General features: G+C 40.7%; 1 protein-coding gene and 1 long non-coding RNA gene across 23 annotated transcripts in view; one reads left to right on the top strand and one right to left on the bottom strand.

Moving 5' to 3' along the window:
- LOC140916233 (uncharacterized) lies at nucleotides 1-27914 on the top strand. The gene is made up of 3 exons (XR_012160471.2): nucleotides 1-218; nucleotides 1333-1473; nucleotides 25433-27914. It is a non-coding gene; the product is annotated as an uncharacterized LOC140916233 (long non-coding RNA).
- The window catches only part of DAB1 (DAB adaptor protein 1), a 677908-nt gene that overhangs the window by 31423 nt on the left and 618491 nt on the right, over nucleotides 1-27994 (bottom strand). For 16 of the 22 annotated variants that reach the window (XM_073357549.2, XM_073357567.2, XM_073357578.2 and 13 more), the window contains 4 exons: nucleotides 27514-27633; nucleotides 26962-27000; nucleotides 25407-25472; nucleotides 18261-18320 (listed from right to left, as the gene is read on the bottom strand). In XM_073357549.2, the coding sequence (XP_073213650.1) occupies nucleotides 18261-18320; nucleotides 25407-25472; nucleotides 26962-27000; nucleotides 27514-27633 (285 nt within the window). The remainder of the gene's footprint in view (nucleotides 1-18260; nucleotides 18321-25406; nucleotides 25473-26961; nucleotides 27001-27513; nucleotides 27634-27994) is intronic. The other 6 variants (XM_073357572.2, XM_073357575.2, XM_073357577.2 and 3 more) reach the window with 4 other exon arrangements.

Genomic DNA, 27994 nt, shown 5'->3' with positions numbered 1-27994 from the left:
GTACAAGTTGTGATAAGGAACAGACCCTCTGGTTTGGAGTAAATAATTTAAAGTAGCTCTTACATTGAACTGACGTTGCTTGACTGTGTTTCAGCTAACTTTGTATATAAAGTTCAGGAGACTGAAGTGAGTGATGCAAGAAAGCCAGCAGGGCACTAGAAGAAAAGCAAAATGACACCTGGAGACCAAAAAGGCAATACATAGAAGACCAATTCTCGGTAAGACAGGATAAGATTCTCAGTGCCCCAGTTAAAAAGATGCTCTGCCTGAAAATGCCCTGGCAAGGACCTGAACTATTCACATTCTGAAGTTAGCTGGCCACTAAAGTTCATACGTCAAGTCCTTCAGTTTGTATCTTTATGAAATATTTATATCTTGTTAAATATATTTCAAATCAAATGCATATTAAATATTTTAAGCTTTCAGAATTTTCAACATTATATACACAGATGTTTCCTTAAATGGCAATTTACAGTTCAGACTGCTAACAGCTGTAGAAGCAAAATAACTTCTTTCAGCGTCCCCATTGTATATTTTAGAGATGGGCATGAGCCACAATGCTTGAGTCAGGTTCCAAAATTTCTCAAAACTTGAAGTGTTTGCACATCTGGGAGTTTATTTATTATTTATAACCCATTGTAAAAAGCTGAGCCATGTTTAAAGTTGGGTCTGAACTTCCCAAAAGTCCAGGAATGTTTGGATCTGGGATTTTGGTCCAGGCCCATCTCTAGTGAATTCACACACAGGTAAAGATTGTCATATCTTGACGAGCACTCCATGTACCATATTCTTCTCTCAGTTACAGTGGAGTAACTCCACATAGCATATTGCTGCTACTCCGGATTTACACAAGTGTAACCGAGGGCAGAATCTGGCCTACTCTGCCGGTGCAGAATGCAGTTGCTAACCTTAATGGAACAGGTTGCTAAAAGAACTTAGGACCAGATCTTCAACTGCTGTAGGTTGGCTTAGCTCCACAGACTCCAACTGAGCTACATCTATTTAAACCATATGAGTATCTGGCCCAGAGTAACTGCACTAGTTCTCTGATCACTTTCAGGTGCAGTTCAAGTGCTGATGTTTATCTTTAGTTGACTTGGTTCCTGACAGTTTGCTTCTCTCCTTAAACCCTTTCTGCTACGGTCTCTTGTTGTTGGTCCCCTGGGACAAAACTCTCTTTAATGTCCAAAGGAAAGTTCTCCCACTTGAGAGGTCCTTCTTTTGGACATTTCTCACTGGGGGAGTAAACCTGAGCTTGAGCTTGGCAAGATTCAGATCATGATGTAAGATGTATTCAGCTACGTTAGCTTTGGCTTGAATCTCCATCTTTAGAGCATGTCTACACTGCAGCTGGATAGATGCACATGTACCAGCTTTGATCAAGCTATCCTGTTAACAATAGCAGCATAGCCAGGACAGTGCAGGTGATGGCCTGGGCTAGCCATCTGAGCGCAAATCCATCCGAGACGCTAGGTAAGTACTTGGGCGGCCAGCCCATGCCACCACAGCTACAGAGTTATAGTAAGTATGCTAACTCCACCAGCGCTAGTGTGTCTGTGAATCCGAGTTGGAAATTAAACCTCCAGCTGCAGTGCAGCTGTACTCTCAGCCTGTTTCTCTGTTCCTGCCCCCCTCTGCCCCTTTGTTAGTTCACTGGGGATTGCTATGTATAAATGGTGGTTAAAATGTTTTTTGTAAGTAAATGGTATAGCAATAAATGAGGTATGGGGTAAGTTTAAGAGTAATTGACACACTTGGTGGGTTGTTTAAGAAGTGTTTGAGTATAATTATCCTCTCATTTGTTAGTATTTCATACAAAGTAGGCTTCCTCAGATAATCTAAATATGTGTATTGATTCCTTTAGGCTTATTTTATTTCATTTGATTTGAAGCTGAGTTAATTCTGAATTCCCTCTGTGCCATAGGTGTTTATTCTTGATGGAAATGCAATTTGAAAGATTCATTCTAGGTGTTTACCTCTGATAGACTCTAGTCAATCAAGAATCCAAAGTGGTGACTATTATCTGTCATAGAATATCAGGGTTGGAAGGGACCTCAGGAGGTCATCTATTGCTCAAAGCAGGACCAATCCCCATATACAGTACCTAACAACTTCTCCTTCGTTTTTAAGTTTTACTCTCTAGTCTTTAAAAATTCCCTTTTAAGCTATTCTACACAGAGATCTTCCCACACAGAACTAGTCTAAAACAATTATTTTATTTACCTGTTAGAAAATACAAATGGAACTAACATGTGCCTAAAATAACCCTGGTTATTTTGCATCATTACCCCTTCTCCAATTTTCTTTTCTGACTCTTTGAGGCAGACTTTTTTTTCCTTTATTTGTGCAGTGACTGGCCCAATGGCACAGTGACTGGCATTTGCACACTACTGTAATTATTATTAAAAACAGGAATGAGACCAAAACCTCATTTGAATTTGGGGCTTAGATCTGAATATCATATAGCATATTCATAATGGGCTAAACAACTCCTCAAATCTGAACACCCTTGAGGTTGGGAGTGGCTTATGAATTTAGAAAGTGTATTAAAAATGAAGCAGGTTAAAACCTGAAGAGATCTGATAATAAAGAAAGCCCACGTTATCAGGTATTAACCTGTGGTCACCACATTGTTTTTCTTGTATCCCGAGCAAAACAAAAAACACACAAATAGGATGCATCAGTGAACCTCAATATTTAGCGTTTTAAACCGCTAAAATCAGTTTCTTCCTTCCCTTTTTGTATTATCAGAACAATCCATTTTTCATTTACAATGAGTAGTCATGTCACAAATATTAAAAAAAACTTTGGAAGCCCAGAAATGCCACTTAAGCAGTTAAACTAAATGTCACCACATTACTCATGGCTTTAAGAGTTGACACAGCCTGCTTGCCATTTAAATTTATATTTAATATGTACTAACAGGGCTTGATATTCACACTCTAGAAAAATGAGTGTCCTTCTTTAAGTACTGTGCTAACAACACCCCGGAGAGTTCACTTTCACTGTACGTAGCCACTGGAATACAAAGAGAATTTAATATACAGTATTTCTTACCATGTACTGTAGAACAGCCCCTTCTCAGTTGTAGATTTATATACTGTTGCTACCCTGGTGTATGTGTATGAGAGTGTATGCGCATATATATGACAGAGTTTAAATGCCAACACACAAATGAGGTCCAACGTTTTGGTATATACTGTGGCAGATTCTGGCCTGCATCAGATTTCTGTTCAGCACAGGAAGGGGGTGGGAGGTTGAGAGAGTGTAATGGAGCTGATTCTGGCTGAATGTCTCAGGGCTAACCTCAGCCTCAGCTCTAATTCCATTGAGAGTTCTAGACCCCTTCATAGTCTCTACATCAGTGGAGCAGAGCTCTGACATCTTCCCTGCCCCTAAGCTGGGAATGGGAAACAGGCGAAGGGCCCGGACACAGCACATGCACCACACGAGTATTCCCCGATGCCAGGGGAATTCTTGACTGGATGATAGCATGTTTATGGCACCTGTGTGGCATAAAGGGGCCACAGTGTCAGTTCTTGTGTCTGTATTGTGAGTTCCATGACATTTGGTGGCTTTCTTAAGGTTCCAACTGCTAGAGTCATGTGGTGATGTGAGAATCTCTCTCTCTCTCCTTTTTTTTTTTTTGGTACTAAAAGCTAAGCTACAGGCCTATGTGGTTACAGAGAAAAATCTGGAAACATGAAACGACTCCAGTACCCTAAAGACTCAATCTCCCACCCCCAACCAGAGGCAAATAAAAAATAACCCAGAATTGATTATTTTTTAAAAAACACACTTATTTTTAAGCCACTCCTGGTTTTTGAACTCTAGGGATTAGCAGTACTGGAGCCATAACCAGGCTTGAGAATCAAGCCCTTTATTTATCCCAGCAATGTTGAATTCTGCATTAGGGTGATACTTTCCTGAAGTCCATGCATGTGTAATCATATAGGATAAAAAAATGGGGTTTCACATATGTCAATTCATAATAGTGTGGTGTAACGGTTGTATTGGCACTTGTATAGGATGACCTGCACAAGTCTCCAAGGGCGTCATCATGAAATAGTAACGCACTGTATTCGAATACCTTTTACCATGCATTGTGTAATAGGTTTGGACGTGCCTTAATAATTTATGAATACTGTATGAGACGTACCTGTTGAGATGGACTGTATACCTACATTGGGTTAGTGGAATGTTTATTATGCACCTATATTGCTTTAATTCAATGGGGGCTCTTCCCAGGAAGACAAGAAAGGTAAGAAAGAACAGCCTAGCACATACTTGAAAAGACAACTGGAAATCTGTTAGACTTGATGATCCTGCATCCTGTTCCCAAGGAAGTTGCAAGACTTGTTTGGCCACTAGTGCGAACGGACAGACCAAAGGGCTATAAACAGTTAGGCCACGTCTACACTGCACTTTCATCGTTAAAACTTATTTCGCTCAAGGGTGTGAGAAAAACACTGCCTGAATGACAAAGGTTTTAATGATGAAAAGCTCTGGTGTGGACAGCGCTTCAACGGTGGGAGCCACTCTCCTGACGACAAAGTTACTGACCCTTGGTGGGGGTGATTTTATTTTGTCAACGGGAGAGCTCTTTCCCGGTGACAAAGAGCGGCTACACTGTGCAATTTACACCCGCGCGGGACGTAGCCTTATGAGGCCTGGTCTACACTAGAAAATTAACTCTGGTTACCTACGTGTGTCAGTCGTGTGGTGTTTTAAATGTAGACACGCCATTTGCATGTGGGTGTTGGCGTGGCTGGGGGTATGACTGAAAGACTGGTGGATTTAAAACAATGCCCTGTGGGTCTTGGGGTGCCTGTATGCAATTTATATCTACTAGGATACCCAGGTGGAAGATGGATAGACACCTGGTAAATGTAAATGTAAATATAGTCTGGTTTAAGATAGTTTCCTCAGAAAAGCATTAGTTCCAAATAAACAATACTTGGCTTAAAGAAGGCTGTCTGGTCATCGAATGCCAGTGGTCATAGCTTCAGAATCGCAGGTACTGAACCTAACTCAGGTCTGCTGAGTTAATTATGGTCAAACCCAGGCAACTGCAGCCCAAGACCAGCCTGAGAATGGGAGACATGAGTGATTCCACACCAAGAGAGGTGATGGCTCAAGGCCTGACACCGGATCGGGGCAGGGATGCACTCAAAGACACTAGGAGGGGTCAGAGGTGCAGTCAGCCCAGTAACTGTGACAGCCAGCTGGTGACTCCCTTTTCTAGGACCATCCAGGACTGGGGAAGCCCAAAAATGGAGTAATACCACCTTTGCCTTCCATCTTCATATTATGCGCTGATCACTCCAACACTCCACTGCCTCATAGTCACATTGACTTTTATGTAGCAGCAGAAGAATGTTACTCTTTGACAAAGTTATGTTCTATATTATTTCTTAAAGTCACAGAAAATGATACAGCTTAATGTTTACTGCGTAAAGAAAATATAATAATATATAGGAAAACAATGCCAGGTAAACTTCTACCTCTAATTTTCTATTTCTCTGTGTTGGAGTTTTTTTCAGAGGCTAATACAGTGAAAATTCCATCCAGCTTCCATAATGCAGAAACTGGGTGGATGTTTGTGAATCTGCCTTTAAAGTTATCTGAATGCACAGACATTACAATGCATCAGACACCATCATCATTTAATCCTGGAGCATCTGTACAAACACAGAGAGCACTTCAGGGTCACCATTCACTCCTGTCTATGGCTAGTTCCTCCATTAAGCCCAGCCGGGTCATGTCCTGGCATACAGTGTTCTATCACAGTCAGTGATCAGCCTCTACGTCAAACTAACCTTCATTGTGTTTATTTTATTTTCTTATCATCTTCCACGGTACCTCCACCATTATAATCTTTCTGATTGTAGCCAATCCTCTACCATGATTTCACTTGCTATTCTCCTTCTAACTTCATTTGTTTTAAAATCATTCCACTTGACAGCTGCCATCTTTTGAAGAACTCTCATCTCTACTGCCTCCAGCCTTCTGATGTCAGTTGCATTTAATGCAGCTGCTTCCAGCCCACAGAGTGTTAGCACGCTGGTTTGAGAAATTTTCATTTTGGTACCAAACGTGTTTCTATTAGTCCATAATTTCTGCAGTTTCTGTGCAGCAGTTGTAGCTAAGGAACATCTCCTTTTAACCTCATCCTTGATGGCCGAGCCATCCCTTGGGTAGGGTGAATCAGGGTGACTGCTCTGGGCCCCGCGGGCCGGCGCAATTGGCTGTCACGGTCGGTCCCGGAAGACATAGGCACAGGAACTAGGTGTGCGGGCGATGCTGCAGCGCCCCCGAGGTCCCGGCTTCCACCCCTCTATTAAAAATGTTTCAGTGCCACTGCTGGAAGACGAATCCATCACTTCCGCAGGGCCCACCATCTTGTTGGCAGTTAGCGGAAACAGCGCCCGGCTTGGCCATTCACATTTCGGTGCAGAGAGTCCCCAGCCCTGGCCAGAGATCTGAGCTAGCGTAGCGCTGTGACCAACAATAGCCCCGCAGTAGGCATCGTCAACTGCCAGCAGCAGTAGGCAGCCCAGCACCAGCCCAGCTCCGTCCCGCCAGCCCAGCTCCGTCCCGCCAGCCCAGCTCCGTCCCGCCAGCCCAGCTCCGTCCCGCCAGCCCAGATCCGTCCCGCCAGCCCAGATCCATCCCGCCAGCCCAGCTGCCAATGCAGAGCGGGTCCCCCCACACCGGCGGGTGGTGATTTGTCCGGGTCCCGCACCCCGCTAGGGACGGACCTGCTTGATGGACCTGTTGGCACTGATCAAACTTCCTAGGTAAATATAAGGTTCTACTTGTTCTACTACTTCACTGCTGCTGCATTTCAGCACATTATCTATTGTCTCTTTTCAAAGATACAACCAACTCTAAGGAGACAAAGTAGCATAAGTTCAATTTTCCAAGGTTGCAAAGAGTATAAGCATTAATTCAAACATTGTCTGCCAGTTGTATGATGTCACTTGCATAAACTAAGGAGCTTAACTCTAGATCATCCAATGCCATACCCTCCAATTTGTCTAAAATTCTTATTGTCCAGTTTAAAAACATGAAGAAAAGTGATAGTGACTCCATAGAATCACCACATCATATAAGACTTTATTATTAACTTTTGCCATGAACACCACTAAAGGACCTGGTATGATCTATAATGGTCATCTGTTATATGTTGCCATGAGGATGTTAACAGGGGCATGGCTGGTAAATGATGTTAATCAGAAACGGTTACTATACGGGGAGAATTTTTTAAAGCATGAACAACTTAACCATTCAATTAAAAATGAAAAAGTCAATGGAACTGATTCTCATCTCATCTATACCAATGTAAATCACAATTAATCCAAACCAACTCCATAGAAGTCAATGGAAATAGCATGAAATTGAAATCAGGCCCATTGTATCAAGGGGAACTAATTTCTCTTTTGGGCACACATCCTGCAAAATTCCATGTTAAAGAACAAAGCTGGGCAAGCCCAGTGACAGTGAAACGCAGTGCAACTGTAAGTCCAAAATCAGCCCTTCCTTCCTTTCAGGCTATTTCCACATCATCAGATCATTCTCTGTGCTCTCTGTTTGCTTGCTGGTTCCCTGCTGTACATGTGCTACAAGCAATGCAGGCATGGAGACTGATCACAGGGAGTGCTGCTGGGACACACTTGAAGATGTATGAGTAGTATCCTCATGCTGAATGCCTAAATTGAAAGTCACTGAAAGCACTAAGCTAGGAAATAAAACTTGGTGGCAAAGAGCACGATACCATCTCAGTGCTCAGTACTGTGTGATCCTAATTATGGAGGATGCAGTCAGATCTCTGCCTGCCTCACTGTTCCTCTATTGTGTTAAATATACCATTTTTGGCAGAAATATATTTGATTTGCTGAACTTAACATTACAATTCTGTGAGAATTTGTGCAGGTAAATTGCACTTGCTTGGATGTTTATAGAAAGCGAACACAACTTAGGGCACAAGCTCAGCCAAAGGAAATTCATTTGCAGATTTTAAGGGTAAATCTTTTGCAATATTTGCCCAAAACTACTCCCAGGCAACTTCAAGACAGCTACAAGTCCCTGGGCTACTTCGCCCTGGCCTCCTCCCAACACCTTCTTTATTCTCACCACAGGACCTTCCTCCTGATGTCTGATAATGCTTGTACTTCTCAGTCTTCCAGTAGTATGCCTTCTCCCTCTCAGCTTCTTGCACCTCTTGCTCCCAGCTCCTCACACGCACACCACAAACTGAAGTGAGCTCCTTTTTAAAATCCAGGTGCCCTGATTAGCCTGCCTTAATTGATTCTAGCAGCTTCTTGATTGGCCGCAGGTGTTCTAATCAGCCTGTTTGCCTTAATTGTTTCCAGAAAGTTTCTGATTGTTCTGGAACCTTCCTTGTTACCTTACCCAGGGAAAAAGGACCTACTTAACCTGGGGCTAATATATCTGCCTTCTATCACTCTCCTATAGCCATCTGGCCCGACCCTGTCACAAATGGTACTTATCTCTGAAAGGAAAAACTGTGTTTCTTTGAAAATAACAGATCCGTATACTCAAAACTTTACCTTAAATCCTCTAAAAGAAATGCCGGTGTTTTTTGGTTTTGTTTTAACAGTTTCTCTAGGACACATTTGAAATTCAGAAATTACTTTATTTTTGTCTTATTTTTTATGGCCAAAACGTTTTTTTTTTTTACTGTCACGACTTTAAAATTCATTCAACTACACAACTATGAATGTTATACACAGCCGTATATAATTTTGAAGTCAGGAAAAGTATCTGGTAAAATAACCTTGTAATTGAACAAACTTCTAAGAGCTCTTTCTTTGACCTCAATAACTAACATTGTCCAGTAAAGCAGGTTTCTGAAAAAGTGAGATAAGAAAACAGCATCATTTATAATGATGCTTTTTCTACCCAAAACTTTATCACACATCTCCAGAACATATACTCGACATGAATAGGGAAACAGAGAAAGATTACTAAGCAAAGATATGCTAGCTGTTACAGGGTTTTGAGAATGAATGTTGGAGATGGGAAATTTATGGCTTATGGACACATTCAGGATCTGAACTTGCAAATGCAATTGTGCTCTCCCACTGGCACCAAGGGGATTACTCGCATGAGTAAAGATATGCAGGATGGGGCTCTCTGTAGATAACATAAATATAGCAGTCAGAGGCTGCTCAAGATAATCTGCCACCCTAGGCAGAACATCAGCATGCCCGCTCTCTCCTACCACACAGCATGACCCCTGTGTGTATTAACAGTTCCTTTACATGGGTGCCAGGCAGGGCCCAGTAGTCAGGACGTGAAGCTTCCAGCAGGGGTAAAAGGAACAAAGCCCCCTACACTTGAGGATCTGGAGATTGAAGGCAGGAGGAAAATATTGAAAATAAGCCCCCCCTGAGAAAGTCTGGCCCACATGGACTGGATTGAACTGTGGTACTAAACCTGGCTGGATGGGGAAGTGCCCTCCCACATCTTCTTGGGATCGGGTATAAAGGTTTATGGGACCTAAGTGACTCCTGTAAAACTGCACCCACATTTCAAAGGGGATGCCCATGCAGACAGGAGTGACTCCCTGTGACATTCTGACCCTGCCACCTAGGTCAGTTCCCCTTTGGGGATGAGAGAATAGCAAATATAGCAGTGTGCTCCTTTGTAAACAAGCTTCTCTGAAAAGACCTCCACCCTGAGGGGTCAGCAGCCCTGCCCAGCCCCACACTAGGGATCTATCCCCATGAGGACCATGTGCTGCGACTCATGGCATGGGGCTCCACAGGCCCCACCATCCCAGGTGAACCCCTCTGGGTGTCAATCCAAAGTGCACCCTAGGGTGCACAGGAAGTTGCATCAGATCAAGGGGGTTGCAGGAAATCAGGATCTGAGTCCAGAAACAGAGTTTCTGGCCTGAGCCCCGGCCTAGCTAAAGACCTTCCTAAATCGAGGCAAGTGAAATCTTCCCAGTAATCTACATTTTCAGAGAAGACTGGACTTTGAAATCTTTCCCTCTTCTATTGCGTAACAGTAATTGTATCTTGTATGACATCTATGCTAACTTGGTCAATGATGATTATAATTTCCTTATGGTACAATGCTTAATCAAAAGGGAATACTGACATATGTTCAAAATAAATGTAATCCAATTATACACTATCTCTGTCAAGTTTTTAAGATTAAAAAAAATAGTCAACCACTTGGACTGTGAACAGAAATTGATATGCCATTAAAGAAACAAAATTAAAACGATGGTCCAAAGTACTACTAACATCTATTTTGTACATGCATCAGTATTCCTTTCTTATGAAGCATTGTACCATAGGGAAATTATAATCATCGTAGTGTAACAACTACATTACAGAATGTTTACTGAAAGACTTCCAACTCAGTTACTGCTCTCACAATAGGATATAAACAAACTGCACTGATTATAGCACCTTTGAGAAACTAAACATAGCTCACATTGGAAAACTGTCCCTGGGAGGGAAGTGTAGATAAGCTATGGGTGTAGACAATGGCAACAGGAGGAAAGGGGAAAACACTAAATCAAACTGACTGCAAATGGCCAATGTACAAGTGCTATGTCTCTTCAAACAGAAATGCTAGAAGTAATAATAAATCTGTCTTAATGCACGGTGTGTAAAGAAATTGCAATTATTATTTTGAAAATTAGAGCCAACAGTAAATGCTGCTTTTATAAATGATACTCATTTGTGATTTTTTTCCTCTTACTTTTTGCAAAAGTGCTTCCAAAAATCAAAACAACTTGAACAAGGTGAAGTTTTCAGTTTCTCAATTTGTCATATATTCAAATTGAGAAGATGGGTAGCATTTTATAAATCTTAGCACTTTATGTTTCCTCCCACTGAAGATTCTGCCAAGATTTATAATTTTTATTCTATTCCAGATAAAATGGGGGCAAAAACGTTGATTTTAATCCCCCGGATTGCTTCTCAATTAGTATCTCTTATCTTGACTTATGCTAAGAAATGGATTTTCAAACTGGTAGGCATATGTTTAAAAAAACACTCCTCTTTTAACCCTGCCATTCTGTAAAATCCACAAAAATAAAAGACTTTAAAAGAAAATACCAACCTCTTTGTTACAGAGAGTCAAAGAACTCAATTTATTGAGTGAGCACTTTGAGAACCATGTTTGCTAAGGTAAGATCTATTGGTTTAAGGCAGGGGTTCCCAAACTTGGTTAGTGGCTTGTTCAGGGTAAGCCCCTGGCGGGCCACGAGACACTTTGTTTACCTGAGCAGCCGCAGGTACAGCCTCCTGCAGCTCCCAGTGGCCACGGTTCGACATTCCTGGCCAATGGGAGCTGCGGGAATGGCGAACTGTGGCCACTGGGAGCTGCGAGCGGCCCTACCTGCGGACACTCAGGTAAACAAAGTGTCTCACGGCCCACCAGGGGCTTACCCTGAACAAGGTGCAAACCAAGTTTGGGAACCCTGGTTTAAGGTAAAGTCTATTTGCCAACCAAAATAACTTTTATATCAACCTTTGGTATATGGGCTATTTCCCAGGTAGCTAGCACCTGTGCACTTGCTAATTTATTAGGGTTTTGCTGTGGGCAGAAAGAAGCTTCCGGATACTAGGAGACAGGGCAAGTTTGGACTCATCAGTGGATTGGGTCCCACCTCCCTCCCTTCTTTTAGGGAAATCAATCCAACTTCTGAGTCTATCACCTGTAGATCCAGAGTGTTCCAACATTCTTGGGGATGACAATATATAGGTGAAAAGGGTGAAGGAAGACCCTTATTTGTTTGAGGAAGTCTTAACTGGGAGGGATGCAGAGCTCCAAGTCTTAACCCCCACAATCCAGTCTACGACTTGGTACACATCACATATACAGTACGAGGTGCATCCAAAGTTTGCCTAACTATGGCACTATGGTCAGCTTACTAGGAGTGCAAGAGTTGTAAGAATGAAACCAAGAGCATGATAGCTGCTCTTAACTCTAATATGGAGGTAGACGCCACAGAGACTACAAATCCCATTTGTGCTACATCTGCTCATGACAGAAAAATGATATGCATTTGGAAAGAGACTGCCTTTGATTGCTGTCCCATCTATTCCTGCTTCAAGGGGAAAGTGTTCTGTTTCTATAGACTGAAAAGAAAAGGGAACACTCAATTCCCAAAAGGGCTTTCAGGAGCGGAGCCGTCCCGAGTTTCTTATGTTCTTTGTTTTAGCCTTTAGCAAATTAATAGAGGCAACTTCTACTACTAAATAAAGTGTCCTTGTGTGCCTAAATCAGACACAGGTCACCTGGGTCATCTGGCATATAATGAATTTTAGAGGTAAAGGTAATTTGGCCACAAAGAATTCTAGAGATTTATATAACAGGCACAGCCATAAATTACAAAGCTGATGGCAAGTGTCTCAGTGACAAAGAGTCTTATTTAAATTTCCCCTTGGATCCAGCTGGATCACCAGATATTGGGATCCATGTAAACGGTGCCTTCGTACTTAAGGTAAGGGCACCCAGGGGCCATACTGCAGCATATAAAAACACAATATTAGTACTTTCATGGTACTTCTAATCTTCAAAGCAATTACAAATATTAACTAATTATTCTTTTATTGAGTAGAACTTCATGAGCTGCAGGAAACCCATAAGCTGCTCTGTTTACTTCTGAAATAATGTATGTACTGTATTAACATTCCTCCCTTTCCTTTCAAATGCTACTAGCTAAGGGCAAAATCTCGATGAGGGCTTGGCCACTGACATCAATGATATCCAAATCTGGCCCTCTGTTTCAAATCGTGGGTCCTATTTAGGAAGATGACCTTTATGATGACCACGACTTTCTGCCCCATGGTTTAAGGGGGTAAAATTCTGCTCTTTTACCATAGAAAGCTCCCATTGGTGCCTTGTGGAAAAGTCATACAGAATGTAATAGGGAATATTTTTTACAATCACACTATAGAATTTAATAGAAAAGTACATCTCTGCTACAGAAATATACACAATGATTCCAAAAGGCAATAAAATAGGAGATCACTCTATTAAATTCAACAGGTTTTGGAGGTAATTTCTACAAAATCTGATTGGTTTAATCCCCATTAAAATTTACAGGACTTTCCTATAGAATCTGCATAGTTAACGATAGCAATGTTAGTTCTGTGTTGCTACAGGAAAAGCAGTCATAATGGGATTTGTAGGTATCATTAAGAAACACGTCAGAACATAGTGGGGACTAGTTCTCCACTGCTTCACATGTTATATGGTTATTTACACAAGTGCAAAGTAAGTGCAAAAGATTACCATGTCAGACCTTCTTCCTTCCTTTTGCAAAGGTGTAAGTGAATGAACCAAGCGCGAGGCAGTGGAAAATCAGGCCTGTTGGCCTCTATAAGATGAATGAAAAAGACACTTAAAATGTAGCTGAATTTTCTGTGGGATTCCCACAATGTGGAAGTATTTTAATCATGGATAACATCCATGATTTGTAATAGCCATTCAATGGACCTAACACACAGCCCTAGCAAAATAAATGTGACCTCCAATGGCATGACAAAATAATTGTGCCAAACAAGGACAAGATTTTTGCCTCATTTCAATCAGCTGCACCCAGTGCCAGACAACAATGAATGCAGATGCTTTCTAGGATGCTATCTGTCTACTTCTGGATCCAAACTACAGGAAAAACAAATCTAAGTCGACTAAAGACATGACAGCGCAGTGTAAAACATCAGATGCAAGCAGCATATGGTAAGATACACACTGGTAGAGGTCACCTAGCAACACTGCAAGGAAACATGTACAGTGTGACACAAGGCTGATGACATAGGTCACAAAGGGGATGGTATTCACGTGTTGACTGGAAACAAATCACTCTAATGTGGAGAGGCTGTTACAATAATGGCCTTTTGCTACAGTGTGAGTCTCACCACTGAAGACTCCTCACAGCTACATCTCACCTTCAGTGCTGAAACTATACCGCGTTTAGCGCTTCCATTACACACCAGTATTACCATTAGACCTAAAGGCAGTAAATTCACATCGAGCGCATGCTGTCAATGCATACTGCCCACACTGCACAAAAGTACATCAGTCTATAGCAACCACTGACAGAATTTCTAATCCATAGAAGTCCATAGTATGCATCCATTTCTTTCTTTAAAAAAATTCCCATCCACCAAAAATGTTTCATACCCAATATGTGAGGCAGCTGGGAATCAGGCTCTGAATCTTTATATGGCAGTAAGATGAGTTGTTTGAAAGCCTGCATAAAATTGTAAGCAGATAGTTTAGACACATTGATGAAAAAAGTAGGTTTTATTGTGACTTGACTGACAAGCTTAGTGAAGGGTATTTACAGCTTGACTCTTGTTACTAAAAACACCATGACAGGTAAAACCTGACATGTATGTATAATGGGAAGACTGTGGAAAATTATGAGAAAAGGAGCTCATTAAACAACTAGTACTTTTAGATGGGCTAATTTCAAATGCTGAGCCACAATTTCTGAGTGGCGTACACCCCACTTAAAAAAAACATATCATTCGGGGAAAGCCTGATTTGCCTGACATCCATTCTAAACAGGTTTGTCTGGGAAAGGAAGCAGGGAGAGAACAGGGTATACCACAAGATAGGGGTCCTAGGGAGGAAGTTGAAAGCCATGGAAGGAATGTTTAAAGAGGCAGGAGACATGTCTGGGAATGGGGATATATCGGGAGAGCAGGAGCTGCTGCAAAGGGAAAGCAGCAAAGAACTGGAGAGAGAGCACAGGAAACCTAATCCCAGCACTTTACATTTATAAAGAAACCTCTGCCCAGGATGTCTGAGAGGGAGGCTTGTCTACAGAGCTGGGTATGAGGAGATTTGTAATCTGTTATTAGCAAGGCATTCCTTCTGACTTTCTGTGTGAGCTTAGGCAAGTCACCTCACATCTCTGTGCCTTACTTTCATCATCCGTAAATTGGGGATAATGATACTTACCTCACATGCATGCCACGAGACTTAAGGTTGTAAAGACACTACACAACGCAAAGCATTATAATATTCTTGTCTCAAAGCCTATACATACAACCCTAATTAATTAAGCTTTGTAACACAACTGTGAATGAGAGTAGATGTCATCACAATCCTCCTACAGAGGGGCAGACAGATAATACAGAGGGGCTAAGGGCAAATTTTTCAAAAATGTCCAAGTGACTTAGGAGCCTAAGTCTCATTTCCAAAAAAGAGTTGGGAGCCAAGTCTCACTGAAAGACAGTGTAGACTTCTATGTGTAACCCACACGCCTCCTGGATGTGGTGTTCTGTCCCATTTAGTGGCAACGAGAGAGAGAAAGAGAGAGAGATTAATGAGCCTGCTCTACAGCCTTTGCTAACAGGCATATGGATTTTAGCTCATGCAGTAGAGGCTCATGCACTAAGCTCCAGAGATCCCAGGTTTGATCCCGCCCATCAATGACTGGGGTCTGTCTATGTTACATATGTGCTGACATCACTTTTGAAAACTGGATTAGGCTTCTAAATCGCTTAGTGTTACCTTTAATAATTTAAATAAGGTCACACATTGTGCCCTGAGGCAAAACTGTCAACAAAACCAGAATTTTGACTCTCAATCCCCTGTTCCAACAACTGCTGCCTTCCGGATCAATAACCACATGAGACAAAAATACTTGGGTTTGGAAATAGACTCTTGTCTATATTGCCCAGTCCATCCATTTGAGCTCAGGTGAAATCTGCTGCATTTTTATGGAGGGCTGTTTATACAAGTAAGAAGAGGGAATTCAAAATCCCAAATATCTTTTAGAAACTAGAGAAAACTTTCCCCTTATTTCAGCCTTTAAGAAATTAATGGAAGCAAGATTTACTAATAAAGAAAGTGTCCTTGTATGTCTAAATCAAGTAGAGGTGGCTGGGTAATTTGAGCACAAATTGAATTTTAGAGGTTTATGTAATAAGGACAGCTATAAATAGAAAAATAAAATCATGGCAAGCATCTCCATAACAAAGTGTCTTGCATGCAGAAAGATGAGTAATAAAACTAGATGTGTAGTGGAATATTACACAGATTTTAATAGTTGCCTCGGTTTTCTATTTTATAAACCAATAGAAAGGTGAAAGGTCCTGGCTACTTATTTCTTACTTAATGCCTCCATTTTCTTTTTCTTTTCTATGTTATATTAAAGTGCATACTGACACTGTGTTTTTCAGGTCCAATTATTTTGAATTTTACTGAGAACGGGCCAAAGTGAAAGTTAATAACAAACTTCATGGAGTTGAGAGCTGCAATATGTCGTCATGGGCTGAACTCAGAGCCCAGCATCTTAACAAAATCATCCTCTTTACCAGGGTGGTTTTACTGTACAAGCTTTTGTGAAGACTTTAGCAAGAATACTGTACTGTCTTTCATACTGCATGAACCCTAAGCAGAGTCCAATATACAAAGTCAGTCTGAAATGTCATCAACCCCCCACCCCCACCACAAAAACCCCAACTAGAAACTTACATAGAAAATTCTAACACTGGACTCTGAGGAATTTATAACTATTCCTTGCCCACAACAATCTTAATTATTCAACAAGAATTGTCTTACTATATTTAGCCTAGCAACAAGTGGATCACCCACAGTGGATTATTACAAACTATTTAGAGTGGGTTTTATTTCTTTGTTTGATTGTGTGTAACATCTTAGCTCCCACCATCCTCTTTACTTCCCATCTTGCTCTTTGTGCTCAGCCCAAGATGTACAGAAGACATTTTTGTTCTGCACTCTCTTGCCCATGGGCATTTTGGACTTAGAATCCCTTTCCTGACCTTTCATCTTTGCACCTCTGCACTCTTCTGCAAATCCTTCCTCAAAACACACTTTTCCCATGAAGTCTACTAGTCTAAATTGCCTCTCAACCTACCTTTATGCGTAAAACACAAAACCAGCCCAAACCTGTGCAACCCTCAAGATGCATGCCTCATTAACCTCAGCCAGTGCATAATCTTATCACTAAAGCCCCTGTCCTTCCACTCCCCTTACTGTTTGTCATTAGCCCTTTTTCGGGTAAGGATATGGGGACAATTCTACACTGCCTTGCACATGTGCATCTATGGAGAGTGAATGCAAAATGATAACAAGCTGATCTGGTAGCAAGTGACACCCACTTTACACAAGTGCAAATACCTTCACAAGGAACAAGAAAAGGAGGGTCAACCCAGCAGTCTTTATTGGTCTGTAACATGCTGTAAGCTTGCCGCATGGTGGAAATTACACATAGTAATGGTGGGAGGAAAACCTCCCTGTGCTGATTATGGCTAGTAATGACCACGAAAGCAACATGCTAAATACAGCAAAGATTCTGTCAGTTGGAAGATTTGTTAAATGAGGTCCCTTTTTTCAGTCATCTGAGCTTGGACTATTTCCTTCTGGAGCTGCTCACTGTTGTTCAGACCAATAACAATTACCTATATCTCTGTATTGCAATTGTACAGAGGTTACAATATGAAGTTACTAAAGAAGCTGGCTTTATTAAAAACGATTGCTTTCCTGTGCCACATGTTAAGTGGGATTTTTATATAGCTTTTTTCAGTTTACAGAACTGTAATTTTATGCAAGTTCCTGATGTTTGGTCACTGTCTAATTTGAAGCTTCTTCTGCACTCTTTACACATCAGCCTATTGTATTTGCCAGGGGGTGATTCTGAGAGGCTGCAGATGTTGCATCAAGACCCCAAGAATTCTGACTCCTTCTGTCTGTTCCTAATGCTCCTCTCCTCACTTCCAACCCAGCTGGCCCCCGCGTTCACAGTTGTCCTTCACTAATTTAATAAACCTTTATACAATGTACAGTTTTAATTGTAAGTATGGGGGAAGGCAATACAACCCACATCTACTAAGTATGGTGCTCTGTCCCTCTCTAGTGGTGGTTGGGTCAGATACAGAGATTGATAAGCCTACCAGAACTAGCTCTTTCGGATCAAGCTGCAGAGGTTTATACATTTACTGAAAGATTTTGCATTACAAGTGGTTAGAAGGGGGAGCGTGAATAAAAGAGATCAGGAAGGAGGAGGTTGTAGGTATCTGAGTAGGGTGACCTCAATAAATATGTACATATTAAGGGGCCCTAACTGAATGGCTCACCCAGGTTCCCCAGTGGGATTGAACCAGTACTAGTATTGCAGAACATTGAAAATCACAATGCTAGAAGGAACCATACACTCCAGAGAACTATGAGAGTCAAAGCAGTTGTGCCACATACCACCTCTACCTTGTATAAACAGGAAAAATACTTACACTTACAGGTTGACTTTTTGGCACGTCATAAACACCTTCCTTCTTTTGGCTCGTCGGAACCTGTGACAGTAAATCAAATGCACAATCATCATCGAGGTAGGAGTCTGGAAAATTTGCAAGTTGTAGCTAAGTTACCTGTATTTTACAAAAGAATTAAGTCATTCTATGTGACTGAAATCAAGAATGATCCCTTTTAATATAGGGAATGTCTTTCAGAGGAGATGACCATGAGTGGCAAAACTTGGATCTGGTTTTTGAACACCCCAAAGTTGCATCTGGGTATGAATTTCCACGAAGTTAAGGTGCTTTTGCATCCCTCTTCTACATAAGTGTTTGCTTTTTTCTAGGACGGGTCGGGGGGTACAAAATGGGAGTCATGTTTGGGCCAGGGCTCCATTTTCTCCTCAGATGAGCTTTTTTAATGGAGCTATCAGTTCGGCCAGCAGCAATATTAATGTCCTTGCCTCACCTAATTTATTACTGTTAATCAGAAAAAAACAACAACTAGTCTTGGAAGGGTTAAATTTTTATCAGTAAATGCTGTTTTCATCATACACACATGACCCAACGAAAAAATATTTTCATTGATGATGGCTGAAATGTACAAATAGGCAAAGTAAGAAAAATGCTGCTTGAGAACTTATTGGCATTTGACTTAAGGATATTTACTTTTTATATTTTGACAATTTGACAATTGTTGACAATTTGTGTTTTAATGGTGATACAGCTTTAAGTTTTTGAATCTCCATGTCGAACCGTAATTAAATAGCAATTATACGACCCTCACACAATTTCCTGAAACTGAAAATTTAAATAGATAAAAGTTGAAAAAAAAAGCTTAAAAACAAACATGGATATTATCTGTCAAAATAATAAAAAAAAATCATATTTTGCCAAGCCTAGTAAACACCCATATTCCTAGGGTGGGGCTAATCACAGGCCGCTATATAATGTGTGACCTAGCATTCTGCAACTCTTGATGAGAGGGAAAATGTCCTTTCAGAGTCTGGGGCAGCATTTACAGAAGCATAACGAGGGAACTGAAGTCATCGGCCCTTCTCCTGGGCACAGGCTGTTGTACTTTAGTAAGTTTGGGCCCAACTCTCCTCCTATGCTTGACAGTCATGATTTATAATGTGTGAGGAGAAATTCCTCTGATGTCAGTGGAGTTCAGCTACAGCATGAGTGAGAAAGGGATTGGGCACTATCTGCTTATAAAGTAAATCCAAGAGAGCTATGATTTTTATGATCAGTTATGATTTTTTAAATCTGATTGTTTTTTCCTTCTAGAAAACACTGAAAGCCTGTTGTAAATGGGAAATACCAAACTTAATAGTGAAACAAATGTCCTGTACATATAATATACTAGTATCACCTTTATATTGACTATCCTTGTTCTTTGGAAGAAGGTTACGTTTTAGAAGTCAATGAGCTTTACTACTGAAATTAATCCTCACAAATTTAATAAAACATCTTGTAAATCTTTAAATAAATCTATTTTTTTGCCTATATAATATAAGCATGAAGAGAACAAATACTCTGAGAGAGATGATACAGTAGGTCAAGTCCACAATCTTACTGTAAATTTATCAGAAGTTACCTATCCAGTGATATATGGCACAACCTCCAAATTAGTCCAAGAGGGTGTCAGCCCCAACCATTCACACTTTCACAAAGCTCACATTTTATTATAATAGTGTCATTTTCCAAGAAACACTATGCATTTTAAATAAGAAAATATAGAGGAACTCATCAAAAATACCTAAGAGATTTAAGAGCAAAGTCCCATCAAAAGAGAATGGGACATGTTCTCCTAAACCTTTCAGCTGCTTTTTATTCCTATTTCAAGAATTTTCCTATTTCTATTTCAAGAATGACCAATGATAAGTATTTCCCATAGTGCTCTCACTGTGCCCTCCATTCTACTAAAAAATCCATCACATTAGATGTGTGAAGTTAGTAATAATGGAGAAATTCAATTTAAGGGAATCAACCGTCTACCCATTGGCAGACTGCTATGTTGCACCGAAAGATCAGGAACCAAGAATTTTCATTTAACAAGTTGCTTGGAGTTCTGTTATTCCTTGAGAGAGGTACAAACAGTACCTGAGAAGCTGCTGTATCGTTACTAGGATATTTTTCTTGAATGTAAACCAGTGCTGCCCATTACACTCTCTTGTTTTCCTTTCTTCTGGAACAAGGTGATTTGATTCAGCAAAGGTTGCATATACCAATTGTAAAGGCCCTGGTGCGCTGCACTGTGTTCAGTATTTGAACGATTCACCACTCTTTTTTAAAGAAGTTGTAATTTCAATTTTCACTTCTTTCGGGGGAAGAAAAGTTTGGACTCATTCCATTTAAATACCCCCACCCAGGAATCATTAGGGTCTTTGACACCTAGCTCCTAATCATCATATATTTCAATGAAAAAGAACATGATACAACCTTGTGCCCACATCCTACTGAGTCAGGCACCCCTGGAAGTTAGATGTCTTAGCAAACCACAGTGGATCCTGCTGCAGGGCTGTAGAAGATTAAATCAGACCTTCTTGCTTTCCCCTTTCTATCTCACACTTGACAGCGGCATTACCCTACCTTTTACTGAGAGTCACAATCATGGGGTCACATTTAGACTCTTCGGTATCTACCTTATCCCGTGTCCAAGCTCTCGTTAAGTTTTGTGACTCTTCCTTTCAGAACTTCTCTGCAATTTGTCCTCTCCTCTTTCTCCCTACTGCCAAAAGAGTGATCCACACCTTGTTTATTTGTTGCCACAAATAATACTGCCTCCTCCTTTCTGCCCTCCCTTACTCACCTTTTCCTCCTAGACATAACCCTGAAGCTTACAGTCTCTTTTGCCTTCTATAAAAGTGAAGGCTGTGTCTCCTTCGACATCAAAGTTCAGACTTGTTCTATTCTGACTGAACTGCCCTGCCTACAGCTCAGCTCCCATGTATGCCCCACGCATGCAGGAAAATGTTCACTAACCCTTGGGAATACAATTTTGATTCAAATATTAACAAAAAATTTTAAAGAGGTCTTTTTCCCTCAGAAAACCTTTTCATGGGAAAAAATTCCAAAAACACTACTCAAGACTCTGGACCTTTTTCACACTGCCCCTAATACCTGGAACAGTCTCCTCCTTCCTCCTAGTCACTCTCCCTCTTTTCCTCCTAATCGCTCTGAAAATTATTATACTGAACATGTTTTCCAACACTAATCTACTCTGGCAGGGTCACTTTCTGGCTATCCAAACCCCCTTTCCAATATGAGTATATGAAATTATGATGATTACATGAATCACAACATAACTGATCTGAGCTCCCATAAATCATCACGTTTTCCCTTTCCCCTCCCTATCACCATATTCTGCTGTATGCCTATTGTTGCTTAGGCCTTGTCTACACTAAAGGGAAAAGTCAGTTAAGCTATGCAATTTGAGTTAAGTGAATAGCGTAACTCAAATCCACATAGCTTAGATATACTTACCACGGGGTCCATATTATGCAACGTCAACGGGAGACGCTCTCCTGTGAACTCCCCTTAGTCTTCTCGAGCAGGTGGAGTACAGGAGTCGACGGGAGAGCGATCTGCGGTCGATTTAGCGGGTCTTCACTAGACCCGCTAAATCGACCGCTGATGCATCGATAGCCGCAGGTCAATCCTTCGGTAAGTGTAGACAAGCCCTTAGGCCTGGTCTACACTGGGGGAGGAGGGGGGAGGGTTGATCTAAGTTACACAACGTCAGCTATGTGAATAACGTAGCTTAAGTTGACGTACTTAGACCTACTCACTGCGGTGTCTTCACTGCAGTGAGTCTACTGCTGCCGCTCCCCTGTCAACTCTGCCTGCGCCTCTCGTGACGGTGGAGTACAGGAGTTGATGGGAGAGCGCTCGGGGGTTGATTTATTGCATCTAGACTAGAGACAATAAATCGACCCCCGCTGGATTGATCGCTGCCCGCTGATCTGGTGGGTAATATAGACATACCCTTAGACTGCAGGCTCCTTGGAGTACAGACCTTGCCTTCATCTTTGGCTGTAAAGCATCATAAAGATCAGTGATACTATATAAATAATATGAAATTAATTAATAAAGGCCCCAGTCCATAAAAATGATGGCACTAACATAAAACCAGCTGTCGGGTAAGGAAATGTGATGAAAAGTCCAGTACAGAAAGGACTCCTGCATGTTTGGTGGTCAAATCCCACAATAACTAGTGCATTAGAAACACATGGGTAGATTAGATTAGATTAAATACACAGAAAAAGCACACACACACACTTTGGGGTAATGAGTCAAAGAAAGAAATTAATAGAAAAACCATGCCTAATAAGAGAATGCAAGCTCAGTGATATTAAACAGTGGAATGTTATCCCAATAGTGAGATTTAATGTTTAAGTTTTTTATTTAACTAACTACCACTCAGGGACCTTTTGTACTTGGGGGAAAATGAACTCTTTGTACAACGGCCTTAGGTAGCAAAAGCAGGATGGCACCACAAAAAGAAGGGGTGAATAAGACCGAACAAAATGTCTGAGATGGAGGACACTTGTTCCTGGGGAGCCAGCCACCACAGAGAGAAACTGCCTTGAGTCAAAACATCGCTGTGGCCTGTCTGTCTTGTACACTGCTTATTACAGGCAACGAGGATGTGTCATTTCAGAGTGCTTAAGTTACAGGTCAATGAGGAGCTTGCAAGATTCCCATAGTTAAGTATGGACAGAAACAGTAACTTGTAGGAGACAGAAAGAATTAGGCAACAAGGAAGAATCTAGTTCAGAGGAATCTTACTAATGATACTAAACTGACTGGTTCTGAGTTCGTCAAGACCTGTAAAAGAAACAGCTTTTTCAATGATGTAAGTGTAATCGGAAGGTTGTGAGCACCTAGATTTACAGCAGCTAGGGAAATCATAAGGTACATTGAGACTAGAGTGCCATGGCCATTGGAAACTCTACTGTGGTGATACTTCAGTGTTTGTCTATTGCAATAGATAACTAACTAAGATTTGTGGTTAGCTAATCGCAGTGCTAGCCATATTCAGTGTATTGCCTGTAGTAAACGTAGAGAAGTACAAGGGATCACAGGTGAAACTGGCATGATTTTCATTGCCACCACTTAGGAAAGAAAACTTTCACCATGTCCAGCTTCTATCAAATGAAGCCTTGAACAATTCACTGGTGACTCAGAGGGCAGAGGCAGCACTTCCAGATCAATACAGATCTCATCCCTGGTTTACCATCCTTTCTTTCCATTTTAGCAAAACCTTGGAAACACAATGGTTATTCATTCACGTTCTCTAGGTCCCTCAGAACAAATGGTTTTGATTGAGTCTGGTCTGGCTTTCATCGCTCCTGGAAAGGCAACTGCCGTTTGTATGAATGGGCTCCTCTCTCTCATTCTTCTCAACCTCAGTGCCTTGTCTGATACCATTGACCAGGACTCCCTTTCAGCCACCTATTAACACTTCTTAGGGATCTCCTTCACCTTCCTTCCCTGGCTTCACTGATACATTTATGAGGGGAGGGAAAGCTCAGTGGTTTGAGCATTGGCCTGCTAAACCCAGGGTTGTGAATTCAATCCTTGAGGGGGCCATTTAGGGACCTGGGGCAAAAATTGGGGATTGGTCCTGCTTTGAGCAGGGGGTTGGACTAGATGACCTCCTGAGGTTCCTTCCAACCCAGATATTCTATGACTTCTTCAACAGCTCTGCATTTTGGTCACCACCAAGCAAAATATCTTAAGCTGACTGCATGCATTTGATATGAAAATTATGGGGTAAGCAGGAGTATGACACTTACAGAGAGAATTTTAAATAAGGTCACTTTTCAGACAGCAACTACACTTCAAACCATATGTCCTAGCTCAGCAGTTCTCAACCAGGGGTCCAGGGCCCCCTGAGGGGATGTGAGCAGGTTTCAGGAGTCTGCCAAAATAAACAAGAAAGCTGAAGCCCGAGCCCCATCACTCGGGGCTGAAGCCGAAGCCCAAACAACTTAGCTTTGTGGCATGGGGCCCATGGCAATTGCCCTGCTTGCTACCCCCTAACACCGGTCCTGGCTTTTAATCAGCAGGATGTGCAGAAAAGCAGTTCTTGTGGCACAGGTGAGCCGTGGCTATTGCATGTTGGGGGGCCCTCAGAAAGAAAAGGGTTGAGGACCCTGTCCTAGCTTATCTCCAAACTTAACACACTGTGTGTGCAGGAAAATACATTCACCCTGAGTGGCTTTAGCGCACTGGCAGTGGGCTACATAGCCTATTTTAGTTAGTAATGGGAGAACAACACAGCTTTGTAGGCTTAAATGAACATATGAACTTAATGAGCCAATGATTAAATTACAGAATGTGCTAAATCCCACTCATTTACTTGTGTTCCACCTTCTTACTCCTCTCTCTTCTGGCCTAAATCCCATTCTGTTCCTTTGTTCTTCTATTCTTTTCTTCATTCTTTCTTTCATTACTCTCTTTTTTTCTTTTAATTTCCCTCCCCTCCTCCTCCATTCCATCCCAACTTGTGTCTGTTTTTAAAGGTTTGAGTTACAACCAGATCAACCTATACTACATCCCAACAAAATGCTGGGGCACTTTGTAACTCTCCACCCTAAGAAGGATTTATTGGAATCTTGATTTTTCGGTTGTAATTTCTTTTAATAGAACAGAGATCTCTCTGTCTCCAGATATGCTCTTGTTTGTGATTTAAACTGAATTAAATAATCTTTTGATAAGTCCTGCACTGACCCCTGGAGGATGGACTGAATGACAAAAGGGGTATTTTAGATTACCATCAATGGGAGATTTGTCAGAGTACAGAATGCAGGACTGGGCTGTGTGTGTATGTGTATGCATGTTGTAAAACTGGATGCAGTTATAAAAAACATTGCAGATTAAAAGGAAAGAAAGGAATCTACTATTTGTCATACTATACAGAGTGCATAATGTTTAGGACCCTACATCAGTTACCAAAGATAAAGTGGATACATTTTGAAAGCATACTGAGACTGTAAAAATTATTTATGTAACTTGAATGAGGATGAAATGTCATGGTGAATGAAAACTAATAAAAGTGAACTTCAGTCTATGAAATGTGCTTTGCTAAATGTTTGCATTGGGTGCACTAGTAACACAGATGTAGCCATTTTATACCTGATATATGTTTTCTTCTGTTTCAGGCTCACGGATTGGCTCATGTCCAGCCTCAAACACAATGTACTATTACATCAGCCGCCAAAGAGGAAAGGTCAAAGATGAAACAGAAGGGAAAAAAGGCAATTTGGAATTCCAGATTAAAAAAAAAAACAAAACAAAAAAACACAGGCAGGTATTAAGGAAACAGGTTCAAAGTATAGGTTGGCACAACGATAACTGGTTTGCTGGAAAGCACAGAGTTATATTGTTTTATTTTTAATGAAAGAGCAAAAAAACAGACCTGGCTCTTCTTTAATGATTATTAGATCAACTTCCTGCTGCTTTCTCACTAGGGATACAGTCTGAAGCCAGTTTCTGCTCCCATTGAAGTAAACGGGAATTTTGACATGGACTTCAATGGAAGCAGGAACAGGCCTCTGGGCTGCATAGCCATCATTCCCGCCCACACACACATTTATTAGTAGTGAATAAGAAAGCTAAACCAAAACTCAGAGAACAGTTTGATGCTTATGTCACAAGTTTCATAGTAATAGTTTGCTACTTTGCTTTACTTTTTTTAGGTTACAGCTTTACAGTCCTTACTGTTTAGGGTTTTCAAAATAAAACTTTTAGCCAAGTTTTTCAAAAGTGAATAATGATTAAGGTTGTCTCCATTTTGGATGCCTCCTATGGGGCATTTCAACGGGGCCTGATTTTCACTGAAAGCTCACCCTCCTGAAACCAGGCTCCTTTAAAGTGTATTAAGCTGGCATGCATAAATAGAGGCACCTGAAGTCTCTAATTATTTCTGAAAATCTTAGCCTCAAATGAAATAGCATTTCACATTATTAGGATCCTACGTTTCCAGCAAAACATTAGAGTGAGTATGCACAACAGCCGACGTCTTTTTAAAAATCTGACTGACTTGCTGGATGTAAATATATTGGTGTATTTCTAAATTCATCACCTTTTCCATTAAGTTGGAAGAAATCATAGTCTGAATAACGTTGGGCTTTAAAGTTAGGCTCTATTATTTAATAAGACCCAAACTGCGAATACAGCAAATCAACTGGTTACAGTAGTCAATTCCATTTTTCCCCCAATACAAATATTGATGCTCTGGGAGAAATTCTGGCCCCAGGAAAGTCAATGGCAAAACTTCCATTGACTTCCATGGGGCCAGGATTTCACCCTCTTTGTTGTTTTCAAAATAGCTTATGTTTTCGTTACCTTTCCCCCAAAGATGTGTCATTATTTCTGGAGAGAAAACTTTCAATTCAGTTTCTAAATGACATTCTAAACTAGTATTTAATGTTTCCATCCTATATTGTAATATTACATATTAGTATTATTATTTAGAACATAGTCTCTAGTAAATATTCTGCTTTGAGATTTTTCTCCCTCTACTTAAAATGTATTAAGTACTACTCTATTTAAAATGTATTAAAACTCTCCCTCTACTTAAAATGTATTAAAAAGCAGTACTTTGTTACAACGGTAGCCTGTGTCTGAAAATAGGATAATGTATATCTAACTATTTCTGAAACATAATCTGTACAGCTTCAGAAATTACCTGGTACACAGGATCTTCTACATCTTCTTCCAAAATTGTCTACAGCAAAGAGGCCAGGCAGTAAAAGCAAAGAACATAAACAGCAGAGAAACAAGACTGTATTCGGAAATTAAAGGACAGCAAAGAAATGAGCTCATTGTACGTTAAAAATAGATATTTCTTTTTGAGTTTACAGATAACTGTTGTGTTATTGCACAAGGTAACTTTTAATCAAAGCTGCACCTTGTCTGATTTTATTTAAGATGACACATTCTGAAGCAAAATTTGAACTGTGCTACAATTACCAGTCACTCTTAAAACAGATCTACCCAACATGCTGGCTTCCACTAAAATTTGTCACTCTAATTCAAAGCAACACTCCCGATAGGAAATGAGTAGATCATTTCATGTTTCTAAGATTTTCATCTTTCCCAGTATTACAATTTCCATCACTGTTTAACCCTACGTTGACACAGTGAGAGCTGTTGCCTTTCCATTTGTCCGTGTGGAGCATGATCCTGAAACCCCTACCACTATCCTCTGACTGGCAATAAGCTAAGCACACATAGATACCTGGTATACTGCTTGTTCACACTGCTTGTCCTTTTGTGCCTTTTTTTCCATTTCTTCCCTTTGTTTCAATTCATAAATGAGCTGAAACAGGTCTCGCAAGTCCAGAATTACAGGCTCAGCCTATTGAAGCAAAAACAGTAAGTAAATTTTAATAAAGGAAAGACGACTTTTCCCAGGGTCCTGTTGGTAGAACAGTGATAGCTATCTTTCAAGAGAAGGAAATTCACACTGACTTAATTTCTACCTTGTTTATATTAGTTTAGAAAATTGAATCTAGGCTAAGGTTCATTTCTATATAACTAATTATATTTGCAGATTAATGATAATTATACTTATGAGTATTGAAAGCATTGCTTATATTTATTGGTGGTTTCTAATACAACAAAATTAGGGCAGATTTTATGCTAAGTGGCTATTTGTTTTCTATCATTTTCTGTTTAAATGAGTCTACGAATATACGTAAACTTATTTATTTTGGGGG

The sequence above is a fragment of the Lepidochelys kempii genome, chromosome 8 (genome assembly GCF_965140285.1).
Source record: "Lepidochelys kempii isolate rLepKem1 chromosome 8, rLepKem1.hap1, whole genome shotgun sequence".
In the NCBI taxonomy this organism is placed as follows: Eukaryota; Metazoa; Chordata; order Testudines; family Cheloniidae; genus Lepidochelys; species Lepidochelys kempii.
This window is presented reverse-complemented; position numbering and strand designations above follow the sequence as displayed.